Source organism: Furipterus horrens, unplaced genomic scaffold, assembly GCF_987537825.1.
Source record: "Furipterus horrens unplaced genomic scaffold, mFurHor1.1.pri manual_scaffold_2, whole genome shotgun sequence".
Taxonomy (NCBI): domain Eukaryota; kingdom Metazoa; phylum Chordata; class Mammalia; order Chiroptera; family Furipteridae; genus Furipterus; species Furipterus horrens.
This window is the reverse complement of record NW_028327172.1, coordinates 59,847,171-59,860,235: the sequence shown is the minus strand read 5'-3', so window position 1 is coordinate 59,860,235 and position 13,065 is coordinate 59,847,171. Positions and strand designations below refer to the sequence as shown.

General features: G+C 33.6%; 1 protein-coding gene across 12 annotated transcripts in view; it reads right to left on the bottom strand.

Annotated features, from left to right (window-relative positions):
- The window catches only part of PICALM (phosphatidylinositol binding clathrin assembly protein), a 102,227-nt gene that overhangs the window by 14,329 nt on the left and 74,833 nt on the right, over nt 1-13,065 (bottom strand). For 4 of the 12 annotated variants that reach the window (XM_090265763.1, XM_090265770.1, XM_090265765.1 and 1 more), the window contains 7 exons: nt 8,552-8,659; nt 6,780-6,911; nt 6,653-6,683; nt 6,377-6,476; nt 3,679-3,702; nt 2,215-2,274; nt 608-712 (listed from right to left, as the gene is read on the bottom strand). In XM_090265763.1, the coding sequence (XP_090121889.1) occupies nt 608-712; nt 2,215-2,274; nt 3,679-3,702; nt 6,377-6,476; nt 6,653-6,683; nt 6,780-6,911; nt 8,552-8,659 (560 nt within the window). The remainder of the gene's footprint in view (nt 1-607; nt 713-2,214; nt 2,275-3,678; nt 3,703-6,376; nt 6,477-6,652; nt 6,684-6,779; nt 6,912-8,551; nt 8,660-13,065) is intronic. The other 8 variants (XM_090265766.1, XM_090265768.1, XM_090265773.1 and 5 more) reach the window with 3 other exon arrangements.

The window sequence follows — 13,065 nt, the reverse complement described above, 5'->3', positions numbered from 1 at the left end:
ACTCCCAGTTACTGGTACTCCCCAAGATGCGAATTTATTAAAATAAGTTCAGTACTCAAAAAAGCTGAAAAATGAAAGAATCTCTTGTGCTTCACTAGTCTATGAAATACGTAGAGGCAAGATTCAAACTGGATCAACACAAACTAGTAACTTTCGCAATGTAACGCTATATGCACTGGCAAATACAATACTACATGCATTCAAGTGGAAAAGAATAACAAGTCCATTACCAATTGCACTGGCACTCCAAATGCCAAGGCACTGAAGCTCTGAGTTCAAGGTTTCTAGGGTTCACAAAGGAGATCATGCCAGAATCATGAACAGAAAGTAGGTTCCTTAACCTCAGAAAAACCGTCCTCTGGATTCACCAACTGTAAGTTATCAAGAATGTTCCATCTTTAATATTTGTAATCTGCTGTCCTTTTCTTTCAAATAATCAATATTCCTAAAATCTCTTAGATGAGAAAGATATAAAGCAAATAACATCCACCATGAAGGAGAATAATGCTAACAACTTGTTTCTCAAGTTGTATAAAAGGACTTTTTAGCATTGTATTTCTTCCACATCAAGCACATTAAAAGTTATATGTAGCGCATTAATTAATACCTGTGCTCCTGATACAGGGCCAAAGGGGTTTGGTGGTCTCATGACAGGTTGGCTGTATATTAAGGTTGGTTGTGTCATTACAGGTACACTTCCCATTTGAGGAGGCTAAAAAATAGAAAAATATCAAGTTAAAAATGTTGATTAACATCTCCTTTATTATAAATAAATAAATAAAAAGGATGACAGGGAGCAAAACTACTACTACTTTTGCTTTAACTCCAAGGGACGAGTCCTATAAATGCAAATAACACTGACAGCTACAAATTTTTTAAGAGTATTTATTTTGGTATGGGAAGTCTTTTAATGTGCCTATTTTTAAAGTCTGTATAAAAACTTAGGTTTTTCCATACAATGAGTTGTAAATTTTAGACCTTACTACAGTACAGCAGACAAAATAATTTAGACTAAAATTTTTCAAATTTGCCAACTTTAGACACAGGGAAACTTAAAACTGTAAAATGACTAAGACATTTCAAAGTAAACTTCCTTTCTATATCAAATCAAGTTCTTATGCCATTGTGAAAGTGATCACAAGCGAACACAGCTGATTCTTGGAAGAGGTTTACTCTCTAGTTCTTGCATTTTATTTTAGACATTTTTAGGGAGAATCAAGACGATGCTTAAATTTATACACAAAGAGGTTAATTCATTATTGACTAACTGAAAACAGAATCTCAACTGACCATCTCTTGCTTTAAAAATCACCAACTCCGTGGTATAAAATTAACATAATCAGTGACAAGAGCACACATAGACCACTACATAATTTTGGTTAAAATGCAATATAAAATCTTATCTTTCTATAGTTTCTATTTAACCTTTCAAGTAGACTCTTATTTGTAGAGAGAACTTCACTAACTTGACTGCCCAAGTTTTTGTATAGACTCCTTTCTTATGTAATGACCATCAACCAAAAGTTGTGAAACTTCTTCACATATAGGAAAAGAGCTACTTCCATAAGATGTAAATGAACACGTAGCACAGGAACCACCGTAGCAATAGGAAGGGATGTAGAGCTGCCTCCTATCAGCAAGGGTTCCTCCAACATTTACAGGGGGTTGAAACTACTACTTCCATTTCTTATCTACGTGAGTCTAGAGAGAGAGAGTTAGGAGAATAAGAGCTATCTAGAATGTGCATTGTGGCCAGCTTAAAGGGCAGTTTGTACTGTATCAACCACTGTCATAGGAAAATTTCTCTGGCCTTTACTAGACTAAATTTACCTCTACACAACTCAAAAACTTAATTATTCCCTCTCCTACAATATTAAGGCTATAAGACCTCAAAGGTATTAATATAAGGTCACAACAACAAAGCCTTGGAGTTAATACTAATGTCTGAGTTTGTAATGAAGTATAAAATGCTAGCAAAGTTATGACAGAAAAAACAAGCCAAGCAATACTGCGAACATTAGTAATGTTATCAGTTGTATGGCTATTCTAGAAATACTTATGAAACCAAAGAATGCTGTGGCACACACAAGGTTCTGCGTCAGGCACAAAGGATACGGGTGGCAGGAAGTTCCTCTTGCAGTTAAGTGCGTAATGAGAGCATGTTCAATATGAATCAACCTATTTTCAAAAAGCTGTGTAGAGAAAAATACTTACAATTCCATACCCTATCATGCCTGTTGGTGTAGTAGCAGGATAGGCCATTACTGGGGGTGCCTGAAATAGTGAAAGAAAAAATAAACAAGCAAGTATAACTTCTGTATGTCAACTGAGTTTAAGGAATTAATAGCTGTAGTTCCACTAAAAGAATTGCTAAGACAGCTGTGATTAAATGTGATACTTGTGATCATTAATAACTGTGTCAATTTGTCAACTATAATAAAAAGTGTCAGTGCTCAATGAAAAAAGGTGTCCTGCAATTAGCAAAAAAGCAGAATGATTAGAAGCAAAAAATACCCTTTAACTTAGATACTTCTGATCTAAGATTTCAATGAGTTTTTACAGCTTTAAAAATCTTCAGATTTTAAACAATATTCATAACTCCAAATTTTAAAGTCTATTACCATCATTAAAAAATGGTTACCCAGAAAAATTAGTATTACTGAATGTTTTTCTAGGCATTTAAGTTTTTAAGCAAAGAAAAATAAAATTAAAGATCCCAAATCAATTAATAAACTGATCTTCCAAAAAAGTTAATTTCTAAGGACCTCATGTACTTTTTTCAAAGAAACCCAGAGATGTCAAACCACTACTAAGTATGACTATTTCTATAGAACATATGGTTCTTACAGAGTATGTATATTAGCATTCCTTCTTATTTATCCCATAAATGATTTAAACTATCTTCTGCAAAGCAGCAAACTGAAAGAGCAACACATTTTTAAGTCTGTGCTTTAATGCTGAAAAGAGCCACCTACCACTAAGATGTTTAAGTTCCCCTCCTCCTACTTTAACTAATGCTCTATAAATACAAATTTTAGATATATTTGCTGTCTTAACAACATTCCCTGTCTGTGTTACTTTATAATGAAAACTAACACTGAACACAGGTGAAAGACCAATAACACTGCTTGAATATTAAAAAAAAAAACAAAAACCTGAAAATATATGGCAATTTGAACATACACATGGAGAAGGTAAATAAAGCAAAACTAAAGAGAATAGTTAAAAGTTTAGTATTTGGGTGAGCATGTAGGATTTATTGGTCTCTCCCTACTTAAAAATCGAGAGCTGCAAGAGCAGCAAACACACTGCCAAGTACAGCAGAAGCCTGTAAGATGTCATGCAGTTGTTATTTTCAACATTACCACAATCAACATTTCCCTTCATTCAGAAGTCATCAAGTGCATAGTGGCAGCACAGATACACACACAGACACCCAGCCATCTGGCAGCAAATGGCAGAATATTAAGCAAGAAAAAAAATTTATATTTCCCATGCCATCATCAGAATCAATTCTGCAACACACCCATGAAAATCAGTAGATGCTTGGAAGAATTTTGGCACATTGAAAATCTGAATGTGAAAACAAGTAATAGCTGAAAGGTTATGAGATTCTGCTATAGCAGTGGTTAATAGCATGCCAATTTATTGCAAAAAGGCTAGTTTTTGGTCACTTACGTATTGTGGAAAATGCATGCCATTCTGTTTTTCCCAGGGAGAACAATTACATAATGCAATAACACTGGATTAGAACAAGTACTTACACAACAGAAAATACACAGAGAGCATTTTAGTTCACATGTACATTGACAAACTACCTAAAATCCCCTGTATTTCCAGTATCTAATGTAAGAACATCTATACTAAAACACTATCAAGGTTGACAAGGAAAACTTAAGTCTTCGGCATTATCCCCTTGCATAAATAATAATTTATTGATTACAAGTGTCATTAAAACATAAAATCTATTAGTCATGTCAATGGTATAAAATTCAGTGCATCCCATCAACAAGGCTGCATCATATAACATCTACCACAGGAAAAAAAGCAAGCATAATTAAAAGAATCTGTAGTATTAACATCATTATACATTTTAATAAAATACCAAAGACTTTGTTTTAAATTTTAAAAAGATTTAAAAACCTTGACAGTGTTTAAGGATTAATAAAAAGGTTAGAAATGTAAAGAAATGTCATAAGCAGCAGTTTACCTAAGTAGTGAATTATATCACCAGCCCTAAATGTTAGTCATTAAAAAGAAATTCTATAAAACACATACACACAAATATTTTAACAAAATCTTAAGAGATGATACACATCACCATATATAACACAGCACCATAAATATTGTTCATTAACTTACATACGAATTCTAAATGGTTAGATGCCTATTATATTCTAGTAGTTTATCTTTACTAGCTACAAACTCCTAATATTTCATATAGATTAATACTAATAACTCAATATAAAATAAGAAGATATTCATTGTATCTTTCTCATATATTATTAATGTATAATTCACACCTGAGGCTATAAAACCTACAAACCTAACCCTCCTGCCATTCCCTAGTCAGTGAAGTATGTCTAGTTGCTTTGCACTTGGGGAAAAGTCATAGAACTTCATCCTTATAACTCAAACACCTCCAAGAGTGCATTGTTTATAGACTAAAGATAGTGCCTGTGTGTAGAAAGCTAACCTATTTAAATGCAAGATTTTATTATTCGTGATGGTAGTAACCACCATCAGTGAAAAGTTACTGCCTTAAAAAGGTGGCCAAATCAATATTATTTTCTATTTATGAAGACTGAAGATAACACAACTCTTTAGATGATGTCTCACAAAATTTTAACAGCGTGCTATTTTATAATTAACCTAAGTAAAACAGGGCAACGCCCTAGAAGGTATTTAATGAGTAACTCTAACAAGGATAATGGGGGTCTCTAACAACAACAAGAAGGCTACAGTGTGTAGCTTGTGTTGTTAAAATGCTGCCATTAGCACACTGTTACAAGAAAACATGTTTCAAATTCTTCCACAAGAAGAAACTGGTTTTCTCTAACCCAGGAACTTACTGGGGATGGTAAAACTGCAGCTGGCCAAGGACAAGAGTACAGTCAGAAAGCTTCACTGGAATAATTACGACTTTGAGTAATTAAAAACAGTTAATAGAACTCGTTCAGTACTAACTGCTAATTATTTAGCATATACAATTAATCTCCATTCTTCATAGGATCTGTATTTGCAAATTTACCCACACGCTAAATTTATTTGTAATCAGAAAATCAAGGCTTGTAATGCTTTTTGAGGTTATTTATGGACATGAGTAGAGTGGTGAACAATTTGTCTCCCTGCGCATTTGTTCCCAGCTTAAGCCGAACAAGGTAAGGCTCTGCATTGTTTCAGGTATAACAGGAAGATGACCCGAGGACGGAGAAGGGAGGGAACAGTAAGTACCAAGAAGCAAGAAGATCAGGCTCTGAGGCCACTAGACAAAACTAGAATCTCAACTCTGGCACTGTTACTGGGGCGGCCTCAGACAAGCCACTTTAACACTTCTAAACCTCACTTTCTCTTTTGTAAAATAAAAAATATATAATTTACCAGAATAAGATTTTTAAAAATTTATGATTAAAATCTAAGTAAGATATGTGTGTGTGCACATACATGTTTATACCCCCACACAGCTGATTTTACTATGGCACTGAATTGGTTAAGCACTGAACCACTGCTGGGGGAAATTCGTGTTGTGAACCTAGCAATGGTTCAATGTTTGGTGACTTTAAGAACATAAGTGCAGCAAATGAAGAGAATCAACTCTATAAATTACATGACAATATTAATAAAAGTCAAACAAACAGTTTCTTTACCAATGGTGAGATTAAAAAAAAAGTTAAAGATGATTTTTTTCTAGAAAAATGAATAATAAATTTGAAACTAGTGGCAGAGAGTAGTGATTAAGAGCATATGGCTACCTGGGTTCTAAAAATCCATCGTATTTCTTAAGAATTCTGTAATCCTGAACATAAGTACTTAAATTTGTCCCTCCATATCCTCATCTGTAAAATGGGAACAATAATAGTTGCTACCATTTAAGGTTAATTTGAGGATTATATAAAATAAGACCACAAATTATTTAATAAAACCACATATCATTTATTAGAATATGCCTGACACACATAACCTTTAAACAAATGGTAACTATGAAAATGTACCGGTAAATAATTAACTAAGCCTCCTTAAAAGAAATATAAATTCCTTCTATTTCTAAAACTCAGTAACAATCTTTCCATTTATGCCTATCACTTTAAAAACATTTTTACATTATACGTTTACCTAAATTATTCATGTCAGTATATCATGAGCTCTTTTGACTCACCATTGTTGCAGCATTCCAAGCAGTTGTTGGTGCAACTTTTGGTTGCCAGTTAGATCCCCCAGTTAGCTTCTTTTCACCTGGCTGACTCCAATTTACATCACTTTAAATAAATATAAGTGAGCATATTACATGTCTGTTATTATGAAGCTTTTTTACTATATATTTAGACTGAACAGAGCAGTTAAGATGCAGATAACATCTCTAAACACACTTTCGAGGTGAAAGTCAAATCCACCTCTAAGTGGCACATGGGAAAGAATACAAATAAAAACTCACTTCTTAGTGGTTCCATTTCCAATGCCAAGATCTAGGACATGAAAAAAAGAAAGTAGTTAAAAACCAGATTCTTTTTTAATAAAACAACATATTTCGAAGAAAAGTAAAAGATCTAAAGAATACTTACTGCCCACAAGGTTGGCTAAGGACGAATCCAAGTCATCAGATACTAACTTATTAGGTGGGAGTTTGGCAGCAGGAAGACTCTGGTTCTGAGAGGCCACTGTTGGTTTGAGGAGTCCACCTAGTTCATCAAAGCCTTAAAGTTACAAACAGATGAAATAGGACTTGTAAGGAAGTTTATGGTGCTACAGCTTTCTAAAGGAGGTCTCTGCCTTTTCTCCTTTTTTGTTTACTAAAAAAGTCCTCCAAAAATCGGTAGTAAACATGAAAAAGAAGAAATTCACCATTTAAGTGAGCTGGCTGAGAAGGCTGTATTTGCTTTGACAGAAATAATTTGTCTTATCTCATGATAAAACTACATAAAGGTTAAAGGGGATGAAGAAAAGAGCACTCAAGTGAACTATTCTTATTTCAAAGTTGTAAAAGAGAAAGGAATGAAATGCAATTCACCCCCTTATTGGACAACATTTTCTTAAGACTCTCATACCTGAAACAATACAGGCAATCAATCAATCAATCAATCAATCAATCAATCTCTGGAAACTTTGAGAAAAGTTTCTATTAAGAAATAATATTTTATTGATCTTTTTATACTCTTCAAAGTGGAGAATGCAAGGTATATATAAAATAGTATATTAGAAGCAAGTCAAAATGAACCATCAGATAATCTCTTTGGTTCTGTCTAAAACCAGCTAAACTAAATTATATCTTAGAAACTGCTAAATTATGTTCCAATTGCATAAAACCATCTAGTAAACTAGGACACTGCTTAGAAATAAATAAGATAAAATCCCTTATGATTCTCTACTAAAGGGTAGAAGGTAAAATAATCTGATCAAACCAACACCTAAAGGACTAAACAACCTAATCTAGGGAATACCAGAGAATCTGAAAGTCATTAAAAATGGTGGTTTACAAAATAAATACTTGGTCTCTATTTTCTTTACCCCTTTTCTCAGCAAGATAAACACAAAAGGAAAAAGTCAAATGCATCAAAATATATAATTACAACCCCACTAGTGTACAGAAAAAAATGCTCAGTCCATACATATTCTGTAACAGCTCGCTTCTTACTTTTTGAATGACTAATTGTACATTATAAAATTAAGAGTATCTCAATATATTTCTTTAAATGGCTTGAATTTAAGTACTAACCAAAATCAAAGGTCATCCCATGGTAAGAAGAGAATTTTGAATTTCATAGGAACGCTTCATTTTTATAAACTTTTAGAAAACAAGATGTTAAATGGAAATAATTAAGTAGGAAGTTGGCTCTACAATTTATAAAGTTCTTCTAAGACAAATGAATAAGCACACTCTAGTAAGAATTATCCTCAAAACGATACAAAGCCCTTATACTCATACTGTGATATTTAATATATTCTAGCTATTTATACATGGACTACACAAGTCAAAGTATGACAGGTTATATTTTCCTGGTTTTCAAAAAGTCAATTTCCTTTCAGTAAAAATTGTAGCGAGTAAAAGGCCCAACAATGTATACACAACCACTATCAATTAGCACTACAATTTGAGCAAAACCTTTTTCCCCTCTCTTATTTAGCTCTGGGAGAAACAAGATCTTCCTAGAGTCAAAATGCTACTAAGAAAGATTAACAGTTAATCGTCCCTTGATGTTCTCATCTAGTGGTTGGAAAAAGAGGGATAACTTCTTTGGCTACTGCAATTTATTTATACGTGTTAAGAGGAGTATTACCTGTCCTTACACAAAATCTAAATTAGAACATTACAGTAACGTTAAGAATATTTTCTTACCCCCAGAATCTATAATAACATTGGTAGATTTATTTCCAAACACAGATTCAAAGTCAACATTAAGGCCAGCTGAAGGATGTGGCTGTGCAACTGGAGAAGGAGTGAATCCTAAGAAAAAACAAAATGCAAAATGCTCAATTCTTTAATAAGTCTGCATTTATATCTTCCATGATAACAGAATAGAAAAAGCAATACATTCCCACAAAAACAAGGCCAACCCTCCAAGCAAAATGTTTCCTACACCATTACATCTTTTTGTGGTGATTACACAATCTGTAACAAAAGTCCCACTGACAAAGAAAACAGAAGAGCAAATGAAGTTGAACTACTAGTATGTTTTGTTGCAGGAAAAAAAAAAAAATCCTTGCTTATTTTCTACCTTAATGTTGTATGTTGATGATCTTAAAAAAAACAAAAACAAAAACTAAACATCTAAAATATACACAAAGTGATGGTTTATTTGGGAATGATATAAGTAGTCTATGTTGCTTTAAAAATAAGCGAATCCATTTAATATCTCCATGTCTTTTTCCTTCTACCAATTCACCTTCCATATTTCTCTCTTTCCTTCCTTCAATGATTAATAAAAAGTTATATGGTTATATTCATTTCAGAAAAGACAGGATTCTAAAACTTACAACCCACTAGTCCTTACATTCCCTTGTGTCATAGTGCTTTTCAAATATCAAAACCCGCCCCCTGACCCCAAAACACCAGACCATTTTCAACTCTTCTAACTTTAACTTACTATTTCCAACAGTAGGGTTAACAAATATACAATCAGGCATGCTAATTTACCTAAATCTAGTCTAAATTACCAGAACATAAATAGGAAATCTTATTTTTTCTTGTGTTTTATACTGATGCTAGTGGTATTAAGTCAACAAACACCCAGCTCATGCCTCTGAAACCAGACTACACTGAGGTAACAAATGTAAGGTCTTCAATTGTGTAAGGTTGAAATCATTTAAAATTATAAAGACTCTCACATGGCTTGAGGAGTTTTCAAATCACTTAGTACATATCCAAATACAGACTAGTCTAGAAAAGGTCACAAAGAAGCAATTCTTTTACTTGTTAGAGGCTGTAATAAATGGCTCCTAAGTTTTTTCCCATCTCTAAATGCTATAAACCCAGAAAGGAAGGAAGGAAAGAAGGAGAAAGGAGAGAAGAGAAGAGGGAAAGAAAGGAAAAAGCAAAAAGGAAAGAAGAAAGGAAGGAAATCTGATATTAGAAGATTAGTAACTGTATCATTAAGGGAGAAATTCAACTTTTGAGTCCTAAACATAGGCTAACTTTCAAATTTCTGCTGAAGGACTTTTAGACTGTCAGAATCTCACTTTGAATTCCTAATGTACACAAAACCAAGATATAACGAGTATAATATAATGTTAAACCAAGAAGACTAGTCCTAAAAAAACAAAAAACAAAAACAAAAAAAACCCAACAGTAAAAAGTAGGACAAGATTTGGTGAGAAATCCAAAAAGGTCCTCAAAGACAAGGGCCAGAAAGCAATGACTTACTATTAACAATGACTCACAATCTAGTACACATCAATAACACTACTTTAAAAGTAGCATTTTATATCATAGCATGAATATTCTGTATGGCACAAATTTTTAAGAATGTACAAATTTGATCTTATTTCCTTAAGTACTTAACCCTTAAAATATTCTTTACAATGTCAGCATAAATACTATCAGAATATAAAATAATTTACTATATAAATCTGACCATTCATCAAAAAGGTCCTAATATCTATTTTACAGACTTAACAATTTAGCAGCATTTTAAACTGCACAAGCCGTTTAAGAATTATACCATGGGTTTACTGGTTCTTCTTACAAAAAATAATCAATGTATCTACTCAAGAAAAACAAAAATCTACCATGCCTAATTATGTGTCCATGCTATCATTACAGTGTAAAAAGTATACACGTTTTTTAAATCATTAGGAAACTGCATCTTGGCTATGATGTCACTAAGCATTAAAAGATACATGGAACAATAATTTATAACTAGGACAGTAAATATATCAAATTCCTATTTTCTCCTATTTTGTCCCAGCTTTTTAGAATTTGGTTGATAATCAGAGATTAACCTATATTTTATAGTAACACAAGAACAACTTTATTACGTTCTGTGAAGAGAGGAGCCATCTTCTGAGGCTCCCAGGAGTATCAATCTGTGAAATTACATTATCACCTAAAAGTATAAAAGTTTTGAAAATATACAAATTCAGAGCTAGTAACTCAAATTTAAAAAGCCTTTACATAGACAAAGAAAACATGTAAACATAAAATTTTAAATGAATTGTAACAGCTGATTCACTACCATGGAAGCAAGCAGCATATTTTCAAAGTAACAGTTTAAATAATTAATAAATGCTGGTAACTAACACACACACACACACACACCAGCTGGAAACACAGATACACCAGCTGGACACACACACACACACACACCAGCTCACACCAGATGGAGACACACACACACACCAGTTCACACCAGCTGGACACACACACACACCAGCTCACACCAGCTGGACACACACACATTAACACACACACACCAGTTCACACCAGCTGGACACACACACACACACAGCTGGATTTCAAAGTTTTACTGTTATTGCATTGGCCCAGAATATATTTGGAAAGACACAGATGAATTCAAATTGGCCATTCCTCTCTGGAAACCGCATACCATTTCTACGCCCTTTGCATAGTGCTGAAAAAGCATGTTTCTGTGCAGTAGAATCTCTGTAACACCCACACAACTTCTTGGGTCAAAGTTATCTACTGTTCTATCATTACACCTATCCAAAGAGCTTTAAATTCCATAAGCATAATATTAAAATGTTATCAATTTTTCTGAGATTTTTGAGTATAATTTAAAGTAACTGAAAGATGACGGGTATCCATTCACAACATAATAACATGTTTAATCAAGGAAACAAAATTCAGCAAAAATTGATCTGTTACTTAAAAGCAAGTATTTTTTTTCTTACAAATCTTAAAAAATTCATTTTAAGAAAAACCGTTAAAAAATTATTTTTGCATTAATTGATAAATGTTAAGAGATAACATTACCTACCTCCAAATAAATCAGCTAGAGTAGAAGGGTCCTGGCACATAAGCTTGAGTACCAGAAAAAGAATCTAACAAGGTGCCTTGGTGTGGAGGGGTACATGGATACCAACACTATAAAAAGCTTGTGCTCAGACTCTTCTTCCTGGAGGGGCCGGTACAGAAGGCAGACCCTTCCAAGACTTCCTGGGGGTATCTTCCTCTCTCTATTTAACTGCACTGAGGGAGAACCCAGGTCAGGGGTGGATGAGGAGCACCTTGGTTCACAGGATGCTGTTTGCTTTAGGGGTACCCATGCACTTACCCTCACCTGAAATCAGTGTTATTTAATCTGCTTAAACTTCTTCAGAAATAAAGTGAAAATAATTCTGGGGAAAAAAAATTTGACAAGGCACATGGTAGGTTGGACATGGGGTTTGGGGGAGAGGGTGCGTGGAGCATAGTTAAAAGTAGAATGGAGTAATTAAAAACAAAAATCCAGGGGAGTCCAGGTACTTGGCATTTTTCAAATGAAAACTTACTAAAAAGAGCACTTAAGGCTCCATTATGAGTACTATATTTAAAATATACGTATTATACTTACAACAAATTTTTAAAAATAACCAACACTGCGTTTAGATAAAAAATATGAAGCAGTTGACTTTTTAGCTAATATTAATCTGTCTTCTTATGCCTTCTTTTACAGATGAGGAAGCACATCTATGCAAGGTTGCAGGCATGGCATAGCTGGGACTACCACCAACTCCCCTTGACTTAAACATAATTCAGTGTTCTTGTAACTTTAATGAGGACAAGCTTAGTACCTAGTACACCGAACATCATATCGTGAAATCGGTGTGCTCTTCTAGAGGGCCTGGTGGGTGTCTACATAGCTATTCTCTGATTTTTATGGGTTGTTCTTAATCCTACAGAGTGGCTGGCAAACGATAGGCTGCGGCCTATTTTGACAAGCCCATGTGAGCTAAAAATGGTTTTTACCTTTTAAAAGGGTTGTTAAAATTAAAGAAAGGAAAGAAAATAAAACAAAAGGAAAGACAAAAGTACTCAATCAAGATTTTATGTATCCTGTAAACACTAAAGTATTTACTATCTGGCTCTTTACACAAAATGTTTGCTGACAGCTGTTCTAGAACAGATCTAACCAGTAGAACTTTCTAAGAACAGAAATGTTCTATAAATCTCTCCTGTACAATATGGTAGTGGCTAGTTATATGTGCCATTGAGCAATGAAAAATATGGCTAGTACAATTTAGGAAGTAAAATTTAAATTTTATTTAACATTTAGTTTTAATTAATTAAAGTTTAAATGACAATATGTGATCAGTGGCTAATTGGGCAATGCAGTTCTAGGAATGGCTCATCTTGGGTGGCCCTTTCATGCTATTACTACTCTGAGTAAGAAATTGTTGGAATTTTTATCACAT